A 13,523-nucleotide genomic window follows, 5' to 3' on the forward strand; every position below is an offset into this window, starting at 1 on the left:
TGTCAGTAGTGTGGTTATATTAAATATAGGAGAAAGAGAGAACTTTAAGAAATTAAAATAGCCACTACAGTGACCATCAAAACCATGAAAAACTATTGCTGTAAACAGTTTATTTTGCGACACCACGAAACAAACGATAGCGTAAAATGAAACGATAGACGTTTTTATATCGTCATCCGATATATATCGTTATATCGAACAGCCCTACATCCCACTGCTTTCAGAAATCTATTCCACTCAAGTTAACACATGCAAATTTGAAAAATGAAGCTTATGTAAAGTCCAAAACACATGAAATATCAAAAACCATGCATGAAATGGGTTCAACACAAAACTGCAACACATTCTGTAACATCTGAATCTGTAGAAATCAACTTGATTCTATTAACTTAATTAAAATACACCATCTACACTGTGTGTGCTCTAAACATACAATGCTTTCTGGTATACCCTTCCTTCAGTGCTACGCATTAACTTCATTACATGTGATACTAAATCCAGAAGGCTTTAAAATTTAGGTTGAAAAACGTAGCTGTTACTCAGGCAGTTTAACAGCAGAGGTAACCTCAACCCCTTTAGCTACAATTGATGTGTCTAGTGCCTTTTGTCCAGGACTTACTTGGTGGACAGCTGTCCTTTAGCCTTGTTGTTGTCCACTCCATTGTAGGTGACAGCGGCCAGCTTCCTGCTGCGGTAGTTTTCATAATGGACGTTGTTTGTCACGTCCTTCAGGTCCTGCATGTGAGTTCTGGGGTGGAAAAAGGAGAATATGTATACTTTAATTGCACTTCGAGTAATACTATTTTTTAAATGTTCTTAATGATAATCGTATTTAAAAAAAAAAAAAAAGAAAAAAAAAGAAAAGAATAGAAAGGTTTTTGAGGAACACAAAAAGCAACTTAAATGATACAGGGGCTCAGGAAATGTCTTTCAGTCTTACTCACTGTGGTGAAATACCCTGGGGAGACTTTTGTGCAGGTGTTTAACGAGACTGGGATGTCAATATGACTAGTATTGTCACCAACTCTGAACATTTTAAATATTTGCTCCAGCAAATACCACTACTTAAAAAAAAAAGAAAAAACACTAAAAACAATTAAAAATAGATCTTTAAAAACAGGCAAAAACTAAAGTAAACAAGAAAACCATCTAGTCAATCAAAAAAAAAAAAAAAAAAAAAAAAAAAAAAAAATCACAAAAAACAGGTAATGGTGGAAAAATTATACATTAACTATCTGAACCCCGAGTTAACCTCGTCCCAGTGTGAGACAAGATCCTCTCTGCGAAAGCAACTAAGTGAAACTGATATTACACCAGTGTGCCTGGCAAGGGAAACATGAGATGGGACAGGCCAGAACTGAACTTTAAAATAAGACCGGGCTGGTTGTCCAGTCATTGATTGTGTTCTTTGAAAAAGAATATTTGGGTTTTTTTAGATTATGAAAATTTAAAAATGCCAAAGCAATGCACTAATGAGTGATGTAATAAGGTCTATGTGTAGGAAACAAGGGTTATATTATGAGATCTTCTGGCATTTTTCATTCTTCAGTACCTGATGAGCATATCCCGGAGGATGGTGAAGTCGCAGTGGTCACTGTTTTCAACTGTAATGAAAAGTAAGACATCAGTCAGTTATCAGGATAAAAATTTTACATAATCTTGTTTGTAGCTCAGACTCAAGTAACAGTTGCAGTCTGATCCAATAAACCATGCAGGGAAACATGCACGCACATGTTTCTAGGAACTCTGTCCCATCATAAGACTCTTTTCATTTGCTTAGATGCATTTATTACACATTCTGTCTCTTACCTTCTGCAACCCCCCAGGGGTACTGTCTCCCTCTAACTCTCTTGCCGTTAACCTCGATGATGGTGTTGCTTCCTACTACCGCTAGTGGCAACTTGTCCTAGCAAAAAACAAAGCAATGATATTTTTTTTTTTTTTGTGTGTGTGTAAGTATTTCAAGTATATGAACCTGTGGTTACAACACACTGGTAGACACTTACTTTTATCTTCTTCACCAGCCTGTTCTCCTCCTCATCATCCGTCTCAGGAAACTCATAAATCTTTATTTTATGTTCCTGGATTTCCCTCATGATCTATCAGGAGTAAATAAGACCGTTAAATCATTCTGACAGATAAGAAAATGGTTAAACAAGAGGTACAACATCAGGGTGTCATTTGTAATGTGTCTGTTCAGAGGACAGTTTATATTGGTAACTGTAACATTTTGTGGTTTTTTTCAACCAGGTGAGTGTTAAGTTGTCTTTGACGCCAGCTACATTTGTAACACAAAAGTTAAGTTTACAATGATGGCCAGAACAGAAGACTGATCTTACGGCGAATTGATGACGTTTTTTTAACAAAAAGGAAAAAGAACCTTAAAACACACATACACACACAAAGGTTGTGTAGACCTATTACCACCATGCTCAGGACACTACATAAAAACACAGTGTTAAATTTAGCTCTTTGCAATACCACCTTGTTTTTGTATTCACTGACAGATGCAAAACCAAACATGGTGTTTTCTACTCTATTCTGATTCGGCATCAGCCATACCAATGACCACAAGGGAATTTAAAAAAAATAAATAAAGGAGCCTCTGACATAGTTTTTTCTGCAGGAGTTTGCAGCTGTGGAAACCACTGACCTGCTTCTTAAACTGCTGGCATTCCTCAGGGGTGAGAGTGTCTGCTTTAGCAATGAGGGGGATCACATTGACTTTCTCATGCAACCTTTTCATAAACTCGATGTCGAGGGGCTTCAGTCTGCAGAGATCAAAATACAGCTTTACATTTCATTGAAATAATGCCAGACGTTACAGACACATTGACTCAGTGCAGCACATTAAAGCATAAAATAAATTGCCAAACTACTGTTGTGTTTACTCCTCGCTATATATAGAAGCTACTAGGATAGTTAAGGGCAGACTGGTTTGTGACTACGGCTTCTTGATCAGCTCTTTTGTAGACTAGATATGTTGAGCTAAACCAAATATAGAACCCTTTTACACCTTACTGATGTTTGTAATATCTAGGAATATGACCTCTCAGTCATGGGGAGGCATTGCTATTTTTGGTTGTTTATGGGCTGGAGAAATATCGCAGTACCTTTGGATTTCACTTTGTATTTTATTATCAAACACAATCATGTCTTCTACTGATTCTTTGAGGTAAAAGTCTAAATGTGCCTTGAAAGAGAATATGATGCTTTAAGTGCTTTTAGATAAGACTGATATCATGTGGTTATGCAGGCTTGTATACAACACCATGCTACTCTTAAACTCTCTGAGACAATCTGCAATGATGCAATGCAGCAATGAAAAGCTACTTCATTGACTCCGTTTTACAAAGGAAGTTTGTACGGGTGCACACACACGAGTAATCTGGACTTTGATAATACATTAAACAATGCAGACAGTTTGTTGGAACATGCTGAGTGATAATTTAGCAACTTCACACACAAAGATCACAGAAATTACACATAAAGTTCCTGAAAACAGGGTCAGAAGGTGTGGAGTTTTCCCAACTTTGACTCCACACAAAATAACCACAGGAATTTCAGTCTATCAACGCCCTCTATGTGATTTAACACCAGTCTGGCTAAACTAAACGTGTCCCAGATTTATCTCTTTACTGAGAAGAAAATAATGTTGAACCCAGACAGACTATTTCCCACACTGTCTTGTACAAATATGGTTACATATTTTATCAGAGAAAGGGAGGGGAATTGTAAGTGGTATAGCATTAGCAAAACTGGTGTTGAAATAAGTTCATTTTAATTAATAAATTTTAAAAGCTAGCTAAATAATTCTTCTAAACATCAGGGTTAAATCGTGTTAAATAATCAAGAGGTCAATGATGACCAGAAGAATGGTGATCTTGTGCTGTGCTGATAAAAGCATTTTTTAACCCAATATTTGCCATTCATGTCTCTGAAGAAAAATTAAGGCATCACTATAATTATTACAGTCTTACTCAGGATGCGTTCTTTGTGTGATTCTGGGACTTTACAGATGTATAAATCCTAATGCTAATATCCTTTAAGTTTTTCCAATTTTTCGGTTAATTTATTCTCAATCATTTCCAGGGAGACTTTATCTTAAAAATAAGCATTTAGCTTGCACAAAATCGGTCTGACAAAACAAACAGCCAATCAGATAAAAGAAAACATGTCAACTTATGCAAATCTCAGCCAACACAAATATTTAGCCAGTATGTCAGTGTTTCCCTAAAACTATCCAACAGAAGAACAGATGGCCAGAAAAAAAATTCAGTTTTATGTTAATAATGTAATGTACTTGCATTTATAAAGTGCTTTTCTAGTCTTACTGACCACTCAAGGTTCTTCAGATTTCAAGACACATTTTTAACTACATATTCAAAAAGCACATTATTCTGTACACTTCAGTCACTCTATCCAACTCACATCCACGGACAATTTAGAATCGCCAGTTAACCTAAAATGCATGTCTTTGGATTTATGGAGGAAACCACTCTGCCCGCACACGCGCCGCAGGAAAAAGTAGGCAAGCTCCACACAGAAAGGCCCCAGAACTTACTGCTCTGTCACAAATGTCACCAATGATCCAGGAAAGGATTTAAATATACTGATCCAATTATGTAAAGGTATCATGTAAATTAATATTGATAATATGACCGAGATTTAATATTATATATAATTCATGCATTAGTGCAATTTGGATCCAAAAAATGGTCATAAAAATTTAAGGATGGAAATGTTACCATTATATTAACTGCTATCCATCACTGACTGACCACCCTTGACACAAATTACACTTTGCACTTTGTTAAACAGACCGATTCTGCTTTACTACCACAATGGCAGGAAACTGTTCGCACCTACCATACACACCACAGAAGAGACTCCTCTACTGTTAACTTAAACCCTGCACTGTCCACATCACTTTATACTCTATTACAGTGAGTCACTTTCATGTCATCTGACATCTGCTGTGCTTGTTTTTTTCCCCTATATTTAGTTACTTTGTACCCACTCTGTGACACTGCTTTCTATAAATCTAATAACTGCACACAAAAAGAATTCAATAGCATCCTACAGCAAAATCCACAACCGCTCAAGTTTCCCTTGTATTTTATATAAAGTCTCCCTGGATGCTAACCTTGCAATACTTTGAAGTCCTGAACTGAATTCAGTGATTTTTGAGACTTTTCTAGACCTGCAGATAACATCGCTGTCACGTCAGCCCCTCAAACCCCAAAGGAAAACCAGGGTTGTGAATGCCAGAGCATATCACAGTGTTGGAGGTCATTGTGCGGCTGTGTGAGAGCAGTCAGCTCTGTTATGAGGGGGTGCTCTGTGAGTGTGCAGTTGTGTTTATGCCAGAGCATACGCTGCCCATCCTCAAGGATAAAAGTAAAGCTTGTGTGAGTACAAATCGCGGGCTTGTACAAACACAATGTCTCACAGAAAGCAAACGAGGACACAAAGAAGGACAGAGCCTTGTTCACAGCTTACAGTAGGTCATGATCAGCGGATTGAAAGGCATGTGAGTAAGCAGGGATATTTGCATATTAATGAAATCTGCAAAGCCACACAGCAGACACAACAAGAAACAAAACAGCAAACTGCATTTTATCTATTTTAAAGGTCAACAGATGTGACAGAGAGCAACCGTTTACTTTAAAAGGAATAAAACCCATTCATGCATTTAAATAAGATTTTAAGAGGTTTTTATCTTGTTTTTTTCCCCGAGGGCAGGAAATAACCACTAGAGTTTCTCACGTTCACTACTCTCACACTTTCTCATCTTTAACCAGAGTGCATCACCCATGACACGTAGACACACACAGAAAAAAGGCCATATGAGCACACCAGCCTGCTATGGAAGATATGGTAGCTTATGAATAATAAACATTATAATTAAAATTCCACAGTCATCTTTTTGTGATCAGTATCATCTGCCGGGCATTCAGCCAGCATCTCTGTATTGCTTACAACCCCCACACACTTTTTTCCCCTTTCAACAGGCCCACTTTTAACCCTTATTTTGCAAGTCAGGCTGACTCAGTCTCACATTATCACTTACAACAACAGCTGGGGGTGGGGGGGCAAAGAGTCTAGTTGTGGGAGAAAAAGAATGTCAAGATATGAATTTACTGCAGAAATTGTAGTCCAACATGACTACCGCTCAATGCTGTTAGTTTCAGAAGCAGTACGCACATCTAGCACCTCCGTGAAAGCCATATTAACTGAAAATGCTCAGGGAGGAAATGCTACACTACCGACCGTTCTCTGAATTTTCCAGGCTGCACAATGATGTCAACCAGCAACCGTTTCTTCCAGTCACAACCCTGCTTCACTGACCTTTGAGGCACTACTGACCCTTCATTTCCCTCCTTACACCATTTCCTCTCACTGTTCACGCTTCCCCTTACTACCTTTTCCTTTTTCCAGTCCAATGCTTTTCATCCGCTAACTTCAAACCCAACAATCATGTATCAGTTTAAAGGGGTTAATTCTGTCTGGATATGCTTGTGGTAGCATAGTATAGTGTTTATAGAGGTTCTTGATAAAAGTTGTCTTCAACTGAATCTGTGTCCTAGACTCACCCATGTCCTGAAGGGGCAATGAAGTAAAGGCAGCAGTGGATTCGGCTGTCGGGCATCTGTCGTCTATTGACTCGAGATTCCGAGTTGAGGTAATCCTCAAATTTGCTGTCTATGTGGTCGATGACCGGCTGCCAGCTGTGTAATACAAATTTCAGCTTCGGTTAAGTTATCACTGGGTCTTTGTTTCTTAACAGGGAAACATTTCACTAGTGGACTCAAGCGCCAAAGGTGCCACATAAACCATTTTATGACTATTCCTTTGATAAAAACTATTTCAGCAGGAATGCATCACTTGTTAAGATAGGTCAATTAGATTGCTCTTTATAAATAATCACACAGGTATGATCAGGTATAAGTGGACTTTAGGAGTCTGAAATTGCCAAGTACTGTTTTCTTTCCCCCTTCCCTCTCATTCGTTATTTTCAAAATGACAGGATCATCTGACCAGCATGTATCATGTCCTGTCCAAGTTGTATGTGGCAAAATGTAATGAAGTTAAAGGATCATATTTAACAACTGTGTGTCTATAAAACAACTCTGGAGTCTTCGATCTGTCATGATAAATGTGTCACTACAATTATCTGGTGTTCTACATTACATATGAGTCAAAGAAGTGTGAAGAAGTTTTTGAGGTGTATATTTCATCTCCCCATAGTCAGAAATACAAATCAAGAATAAAAAGTTGATCAGGTGGTTTAAATAGGTGAATTTATTAATGAGCCAATAATGAGCCAAAAAGACAAACATAAAGTGCTTGAATCCACTTTTGAAACCTGCGGAACTTCTGCACCCTTCTACTGAATCAGGAATGTCAGAGAGTAGCTTTGATATTTTAAGGATTGCAAATGAAGGTGGTGGTGACCCTTACCAGTTGCTGTTGTCGACAGCATCTCCAAACCCTGGGGTGTCAACTATTGTAAGCAGCAGCTGGACACCGCCTTCCTTTATTAAAACTTTTGATTGCTCGACCTGTCAATGAAGAAAGAATGACAGGAATGCTAAGTTTTAATTCTCCCATAAACTGCGCCTTTGAAACCAAACCTGTTTAGTAGGTAATGAAAAGGAGTGGTGTAAAATGATCGTCACGTTAAGGTAACTGTATCTAAGATTTCAAAACTCATACAGAAAATATTTGGCAATGAGCAGCATGTAGCAACATGCCTTTGCATATTGTGCTATTGATGACTATTCTGAAAAACCAGAAAGGCTTTGAAGCAAGAGTCACACAAAACTTCAGGCTTTTAGGATCCAGGACAGCGTTTTGTAATCAAGGAAGATTAATATGAAGTCATGTGGTCAGCTGACGGCACGTCAGACTTGTTCAAACAATTGTGAGAATGATTTCACAAACTGGGAGAAAAATCTAAAAATAACAAAACCTTTTCAACACCCCATGACTCTCCCCAGCTTCCAATATTCAGATACATTTCATGATGATAAACACCAGTAAAAACCATATTTTTTTTCTTAATTGCTCAATCTGCATGGCATACATTCTGCCTTTTAAGACGTTTTAGGATAGTAGTTTAATATCCCATTTTGTTTAGAAAAAACATTACATGCATCACCCCCAAAAAGCTGCCTGGTACTAAATAATAGCAGAGTCTGACAGTGACCCTTTAGCAGCACCACGTCTATCATATATGGGACAAATCAATTAAAATATCTAAATTTCATCTCATGGTTATCATCAGTACCTGTCTGGATATAGAGGTCCCAATGATAACTGCAATATTTAAACAATAAATACTGAAAAAAATATCTGCAGTGGAACATTTTCTTTAATATCTGTTTCAGGTCTGCTGCCACAAGGACAGATAAAGAAAAACTTTTATACCACAACACCTGTATTGATTAAAGATACATTAATATTATTTCAGCCAGCACATGCTGGTGCAGGTTTAACTAATTTTAAAAGAGATATTTTTGTCAGTGTGTACCTGCACAGTCTTTTTGATTCTGTGTGATGGTCCAGGATACTCTGCTGAATACAGGTCTGTTAGGAACAGAGAGTTGATCAATGTGGACTTGCCCAGTCCAGACTCACCTGTAGAAAAAAAAAAAAAAAAAAAAAACCCAAAACAAAACACACAGTGAGATTGTGAGACACAGTATCACTCAGAATAAGAGGTTTAAAATCACTTGTAATACAGCTATACAAGTCTACTGCTGGCATCTTCCACACAAGAAAAGGCCATGTGTCTATCTGGGGATACAAGTGACATTTGCCCAAGACATTGATCAATTTGGGTTACCAGTTTAAAGGCTAAGAAAACAACATGAACAATGGCTCTTGTTATGTGCAGCTGGCTGGCTGTGGAGTCCGGGAGACTTCTCAAGCTTGGTTTTCCATTGTGCGTCCAGTGTCCAAGCTCCCAGTGAAAAGGATCATTAGTGGAAACGACCACTGGCACTGCCCGACTTGGCTGATGGCCATAAGTCAATATTTAACGAGCCACCATTTATGCCAGAGCTACAAGCAAAGGGTAATGTGTGGAGCTTGTACTGTGTCATCTGTTTGTTGTACATTTTATCACCGCATGCAACAATGAGCGAGAAACTACGATCTGAATGCCTGACAAGCCTGTAAAATGAGCTGCTGAACAGGTTGTTGGGTCATGTGATTTTATGAGGCATGCAGAGATCTGCCAGCCAGCCAGCCACTGGTGGTGATGCCATCTCAATTTCTCCCCTTCTTCCCTTTATCTTTTATCCTTGACTCCTATCACACCGCTTGTGACGCATTGCGTTGTATGTGAACAGCACTGCAGGGACATGTGGGCTCGCAGCTAGTTGGAGCCAAGAAAAGCTGAGTGTGAGTGTGTCCGTGCAAGCGGGTGATACCATAAAAAACAATAGCCGCCATTTAAGTAACAGAAAGCCCAGAGGACCTCCTCTTCTTTCCTTGTTGCAAAGCCATTTGTTTAATCTTTTCAGCAATTATCCCCAAAATGAAGATATTTGTTACAAACAGAGCGAAGCATTCACAGCCCCCAGAGGCCCACTTGGTCACTATCCAACAGCAACAGAAGTGAGGGGGGAGCAAAAGTGATCTTCTACTTCAACTATCTAATAACAACATTTAAGAGATGGCTCACTAACAAGTTTGGACATTTATTAGCAGCACTAATTAAAGCCTGTAAAGAAAACTGTGCATTGTTAATGCAACGAGAAAGTCACTCTCTTAGCATTAACAACGCTTTACTTAGATGCATGCTGGGAATGAATTCTCTTGGTCCCACCACAGGAAATGGCTTTGACCCTAGGATACACTGTCCCTCCAAATACGGCCTCATCAGCCAAGGAGGATCTTGGCACAGCGTCAACCACCACATCCGAGCGCTGTAAAAGAATGTCTGCATTTCTGATTTGCTGAGAGCACTTTTAGATAATTCCAACCCAAATGGTTCTTTGCTGAGAGACAGTGTCAAGGATCTGACATCGAGATGAATTCAAACAGGAATGCAATCCGCACCCCTCCTCTTTGACTCAGCAATTAACACTACAAAGCTGGGGGTCTGTCCCTTGTGTATAAATATGGCTGTGTATACACACACAAATCCATCTCTCGCTCTCTCTCTCTCTAAAACAAACCACACAGTGAAGGATGTTAAAATGCCAACCGCAAAGAATACAATGAAATGATTCAAACAAAACAGCGTGTGTTCTTACCCACGACCATCAGGGTGAACTCAAAGCCCCTCTTGACAGACTTCCTATAAACTTGGTTAGGGAGGCTTGCAAAGCCAACATATCCTTCCAGGTTCTTCTGTTGCTGTAAGAAAGTAATAAAAAAAAAAAAAATTACACCACAAAGAAATCTAATTTGCTAAAGTGTAAAACTAAAAGTCGTGAACAAACACTTCCAATCTTGCCTGAATTGAAACTGACTCTGGTTTGAAACTCCACTGTGTTGGATTAAGAAGAAAAAGTATATTCTCACATTTTTATTATGTAACTGATTAAGTTTACACTGAAAGTATTCAGAAGCCACAATATTCAAGATGCGTTATAAATTTTAACCACATTTAGCACGACAAAGCCCAGAATGGAGCTGTACACATACACATCAATGTTGGGCAGTTTATCAGCCGTGATTTCATGTGTGATATGAATATTTCAAATACCTACATACTTGGTGAATAGACTTAACACCCGCAAGGGCTTTCAAAGTCGTTTAAATGTATTACACTGTTGGGCACTTGCTAATGAGTGTGTTTAGTGTATCAGCTGTGTACCGCTATCGCTCATGGCTTGAATCATAATACTTATATACATTAATGCAAAACAACATACTCTAACACTAACTCTATTCAACAAGGCATGACACAAACTCTAAAACAAAAACTCTCTCTAAAACTATAAAAATTGCCCTGAATGGCATGCTGGGTAATGATAGCAAGCCAGGTAGCATTTGGGAAGGGCTCCATTGCTGAGTTTAAGAACAATACAGACAGATGGAGGATAAAGAAAGGGGAGCAGAGCTGCCCGGAGACAGGGGCCATGTCTGCTGTTGGGAAGGGTTAAAGTTTTAAACAAAAGAATGAGACCTGTTTTGCTTCATTTCTGGTCATACTGATTCTGTGCTGAAATTTCACACAGTGACAGGGATGGAAAGATAATGTGCTATTCAAGGCTAACTGGTGTTTCTACCTGGAGGCAGAATAATTTGGGCAACAAAGTTTGGAAGACGATGTCCAAAAAGAGTTTAATTCAAAGTAGCTTTTGAGGCAGAATTTGTTTAAAGATTATGGCAACAAAAAGGTGCCATTACATCTAAGTTAAAGGTATAACAGGCAGAATGACTCTAGAGCCTTGTGCCAAATATTTCCTTAAAAATCAAAACTTAAGAGTAGGCTTTTGATTTTAAAATGATATTAAAATGTTTTTAAATTGGATATACGTCTGACAAAAAAAATGTCATTTTAAATCTATATAAAGATCCAGTTACACTAAAATATTTAAAATAATACCATGACATACCCTGAAAATACCACAAAAAAATTCTTTATAATGTCTAGCGTAAGTTGATACCACCATAGTTTATTTTTTGTCAATGTTCTGTCTTGTTCAGTCACTTGTCTTTGGTTTTTCACAGTAAAAAGGAAAAAGAATTTCAAGCATCACACATTCTGGTTTGTATTCTGAGATGCTTATCTACAAAAGATTGCTGAAAAAAAATACTGCAGTCCAGTTACATTTCAGGCATGAAACAATTTTTATACTTACAGCTGTTTGGCATTGATGGACATAATGAAATCCCAGCGTGTGCAGGAAGAGCCAACATTTCCAGGGACACAAAGAAACAGAGGGGAGTGCACAGGAACACACACAAAAAATAAATTAATTCAGAAATCTCAGGCAAACTGACAAACCAACTATCCTGTCTCCAGAAACAGCTTCTTTAGTTGTGAGGCCTGCAGGCGAAATAATTCACGATCTAAGCAATACAAGCCAGTTGTTGCTCTGTAATGTTAGTAGCACCATAAAGCAAGCTTCACCAATTGCTGCAGATTTTTCTTTTCGCCTGTGGCTATGAGAGTATTTCTGCTTCTTACACCAGAGCATCTCCTGCCCACCAACAGCAGCCCACGTGTCTTCTGTGTGATACCAAGACATAATGTGCTGATTTGCCTACCAGAAATGCAGTTTAATTTCAGCTGTATCATGCTGCCTTAGTTTTGGAAATACTGTAAATTAGGTTTTGCAGACAGGCATTACCAAACAGGTAATTTTTTTAAGTATGAAAATATGAGAACTGACATTTTAAAACTACAACCGTGTTTCCTTTCCGGTATTTCGTGATAGGGCTGCTAAAGGAAGTGGTGGCAGGTGAAAGCTTCAGTTTGCTTGTGCAGATTTTAGAAAGCTCTGCTCCGTAGAACACCAAATCTGGTGTTTCAGTTTGACACAGCGACACGGGGGTGGGGGAGCAGGTACAGCATTCTGACTTAGAGGCCACAGTCTGAAGCTAATGAACTTAAAAGTCAAAACATGAACTCTGAGGTACTAGATCCACTTTAATCCAGATTAGATGGCAGCATTGCCTTCCTCCCCCTCCTAACCTGACACATCCCCCAGAGTTGGCTGTGACTGCCTAACCCAGATACTCCAATCATGGGAGTTTGATCAAATTATTGATCACGCACTAATGCAGCACCCATTCCTGGCTAAAAGAGCTTTTTTTTTTTCCCCTTTCTTTTTTTTTTTTTTAAAAAAAGGCCCTGCGACTGCGACAACGACACACACTCTTTTCTGCATATTGCTACTTAATGCTTTCACACGTTTAGAAAAAAGGCTAACCCGAAAACCACAACAGCTCAACGCTTCTTGAGGTTGAAAGCATGCAACTTAGCATTAACGTGAGCTGTTTAAATCCGAAATACGACACCAACTTAGCTCATTAGACAAAGTACTAACATTTGTAGACGGGCTTTGTAAAAACAGTGACCGGAGGTTAAGGTGTTAGCACATAAAACACATAGAAACGTTTAATGGGAGACTTTGTCGAAGAGCTTAAGACAGGAAATGACACTCCCGTTAGGTTATGCAGCCTGCTATCGAACCGAGGCTAACAACTAGCTAGCTACAATCCTACTGGAGGCGGACGACTGGGCGTTGGTTGCTCAGACAACTGCACAAGCTAAACCAAGCGAAGCCAAAATGTTTAAATAGTGAATTCTATTAACTGAAATAATCACAGTTACAGTTTACAACAATGTTTTCTGAATAATTCATGACATTAGCTGCCTGTAGCGTTCTCACCCATAACGTTGACGCTCCCTGCCGCCTCAAACACCGATCATTCACAAGCCGACATTCCCCTCACTGCTTTAGCTTGAGTTACGCACAAAGAGGCACGCAGCGCCTCCCACACTCCACGAAACTATGCCAAAAATGAGACGTAAACGTGTACGTGAATCACAA

The 13,523-nt window shown here is 38.8% G+C and overlaps 1 protein-coding gene across 1 annotated transcript in view; it reads right to left on the reverse strand.

Annotated features, from left to right (window-relative positions):
* The window catches only part of sept7b (septin 7b), a 22,473-nt gene extending 8,978 nt beyond the window's left edge, over positions 1-13,495 (reverse strand). Inside the window, exons 1-11 of the mRNA XM_031758554.2 lie at positions 13,362-13,495; positions 12,914-12,915; positions 10,269-10,371; positions 8,537-8,643; positions 7,465-7,565; positions 6,597-6,731; positions 2,654-2,771; positions 2,007-2,099; positions 1,810-1,906; positions 1,553-1,604; positions 620-748 (exon numbers count right to left, since the gene is read on the reverse strand). Of these exons, the coding sequence (XP_031614414.1) occupies positions 620-748; positions 1,553-1,604; positions 1,810-1,906; positions 2,007-2,099; positions 2,654-2,771; positions 6,597-6,731; positions 7,465-7,565; positions 8,537-8,643; positions 10,269-10,371; positions 12,914-12,915; positions 13,362-13,365 (941 nt within the window). The 5' untranslated portion in view covers positions 13,366-13,495. The remainder of the gene's footprint in view (positions 1-619; positions 749-1,552; positions 1,605-1,809; positions 1,907-2,006; positions 2,100-2,653; positions 2,772-6,596; positions 6,732-7,464; positions 7,566-8,536; positions 8,644-10,268; positions 10,372-12,913; positions 12,916-13,361) is intronic.
* Between the last annotated feature and the right edge of the window lie 28 nt (positions 13,496-13,523).

The sequence above is a fragment of the Oreochromis aureus genome, linkage group 11 (assembly GCF_013358895.1).
Source record: "Oreochromis aureus strain Israel breed Guangdong linkage group 11, ZZ_aureus, whole genome shotgun sequence".
NCBI lineage: Eukaryota > Metazoa > Chordata > Actinopteri > Cichliformes > Cichlidae > Oreochromis > Oreochromis aureus.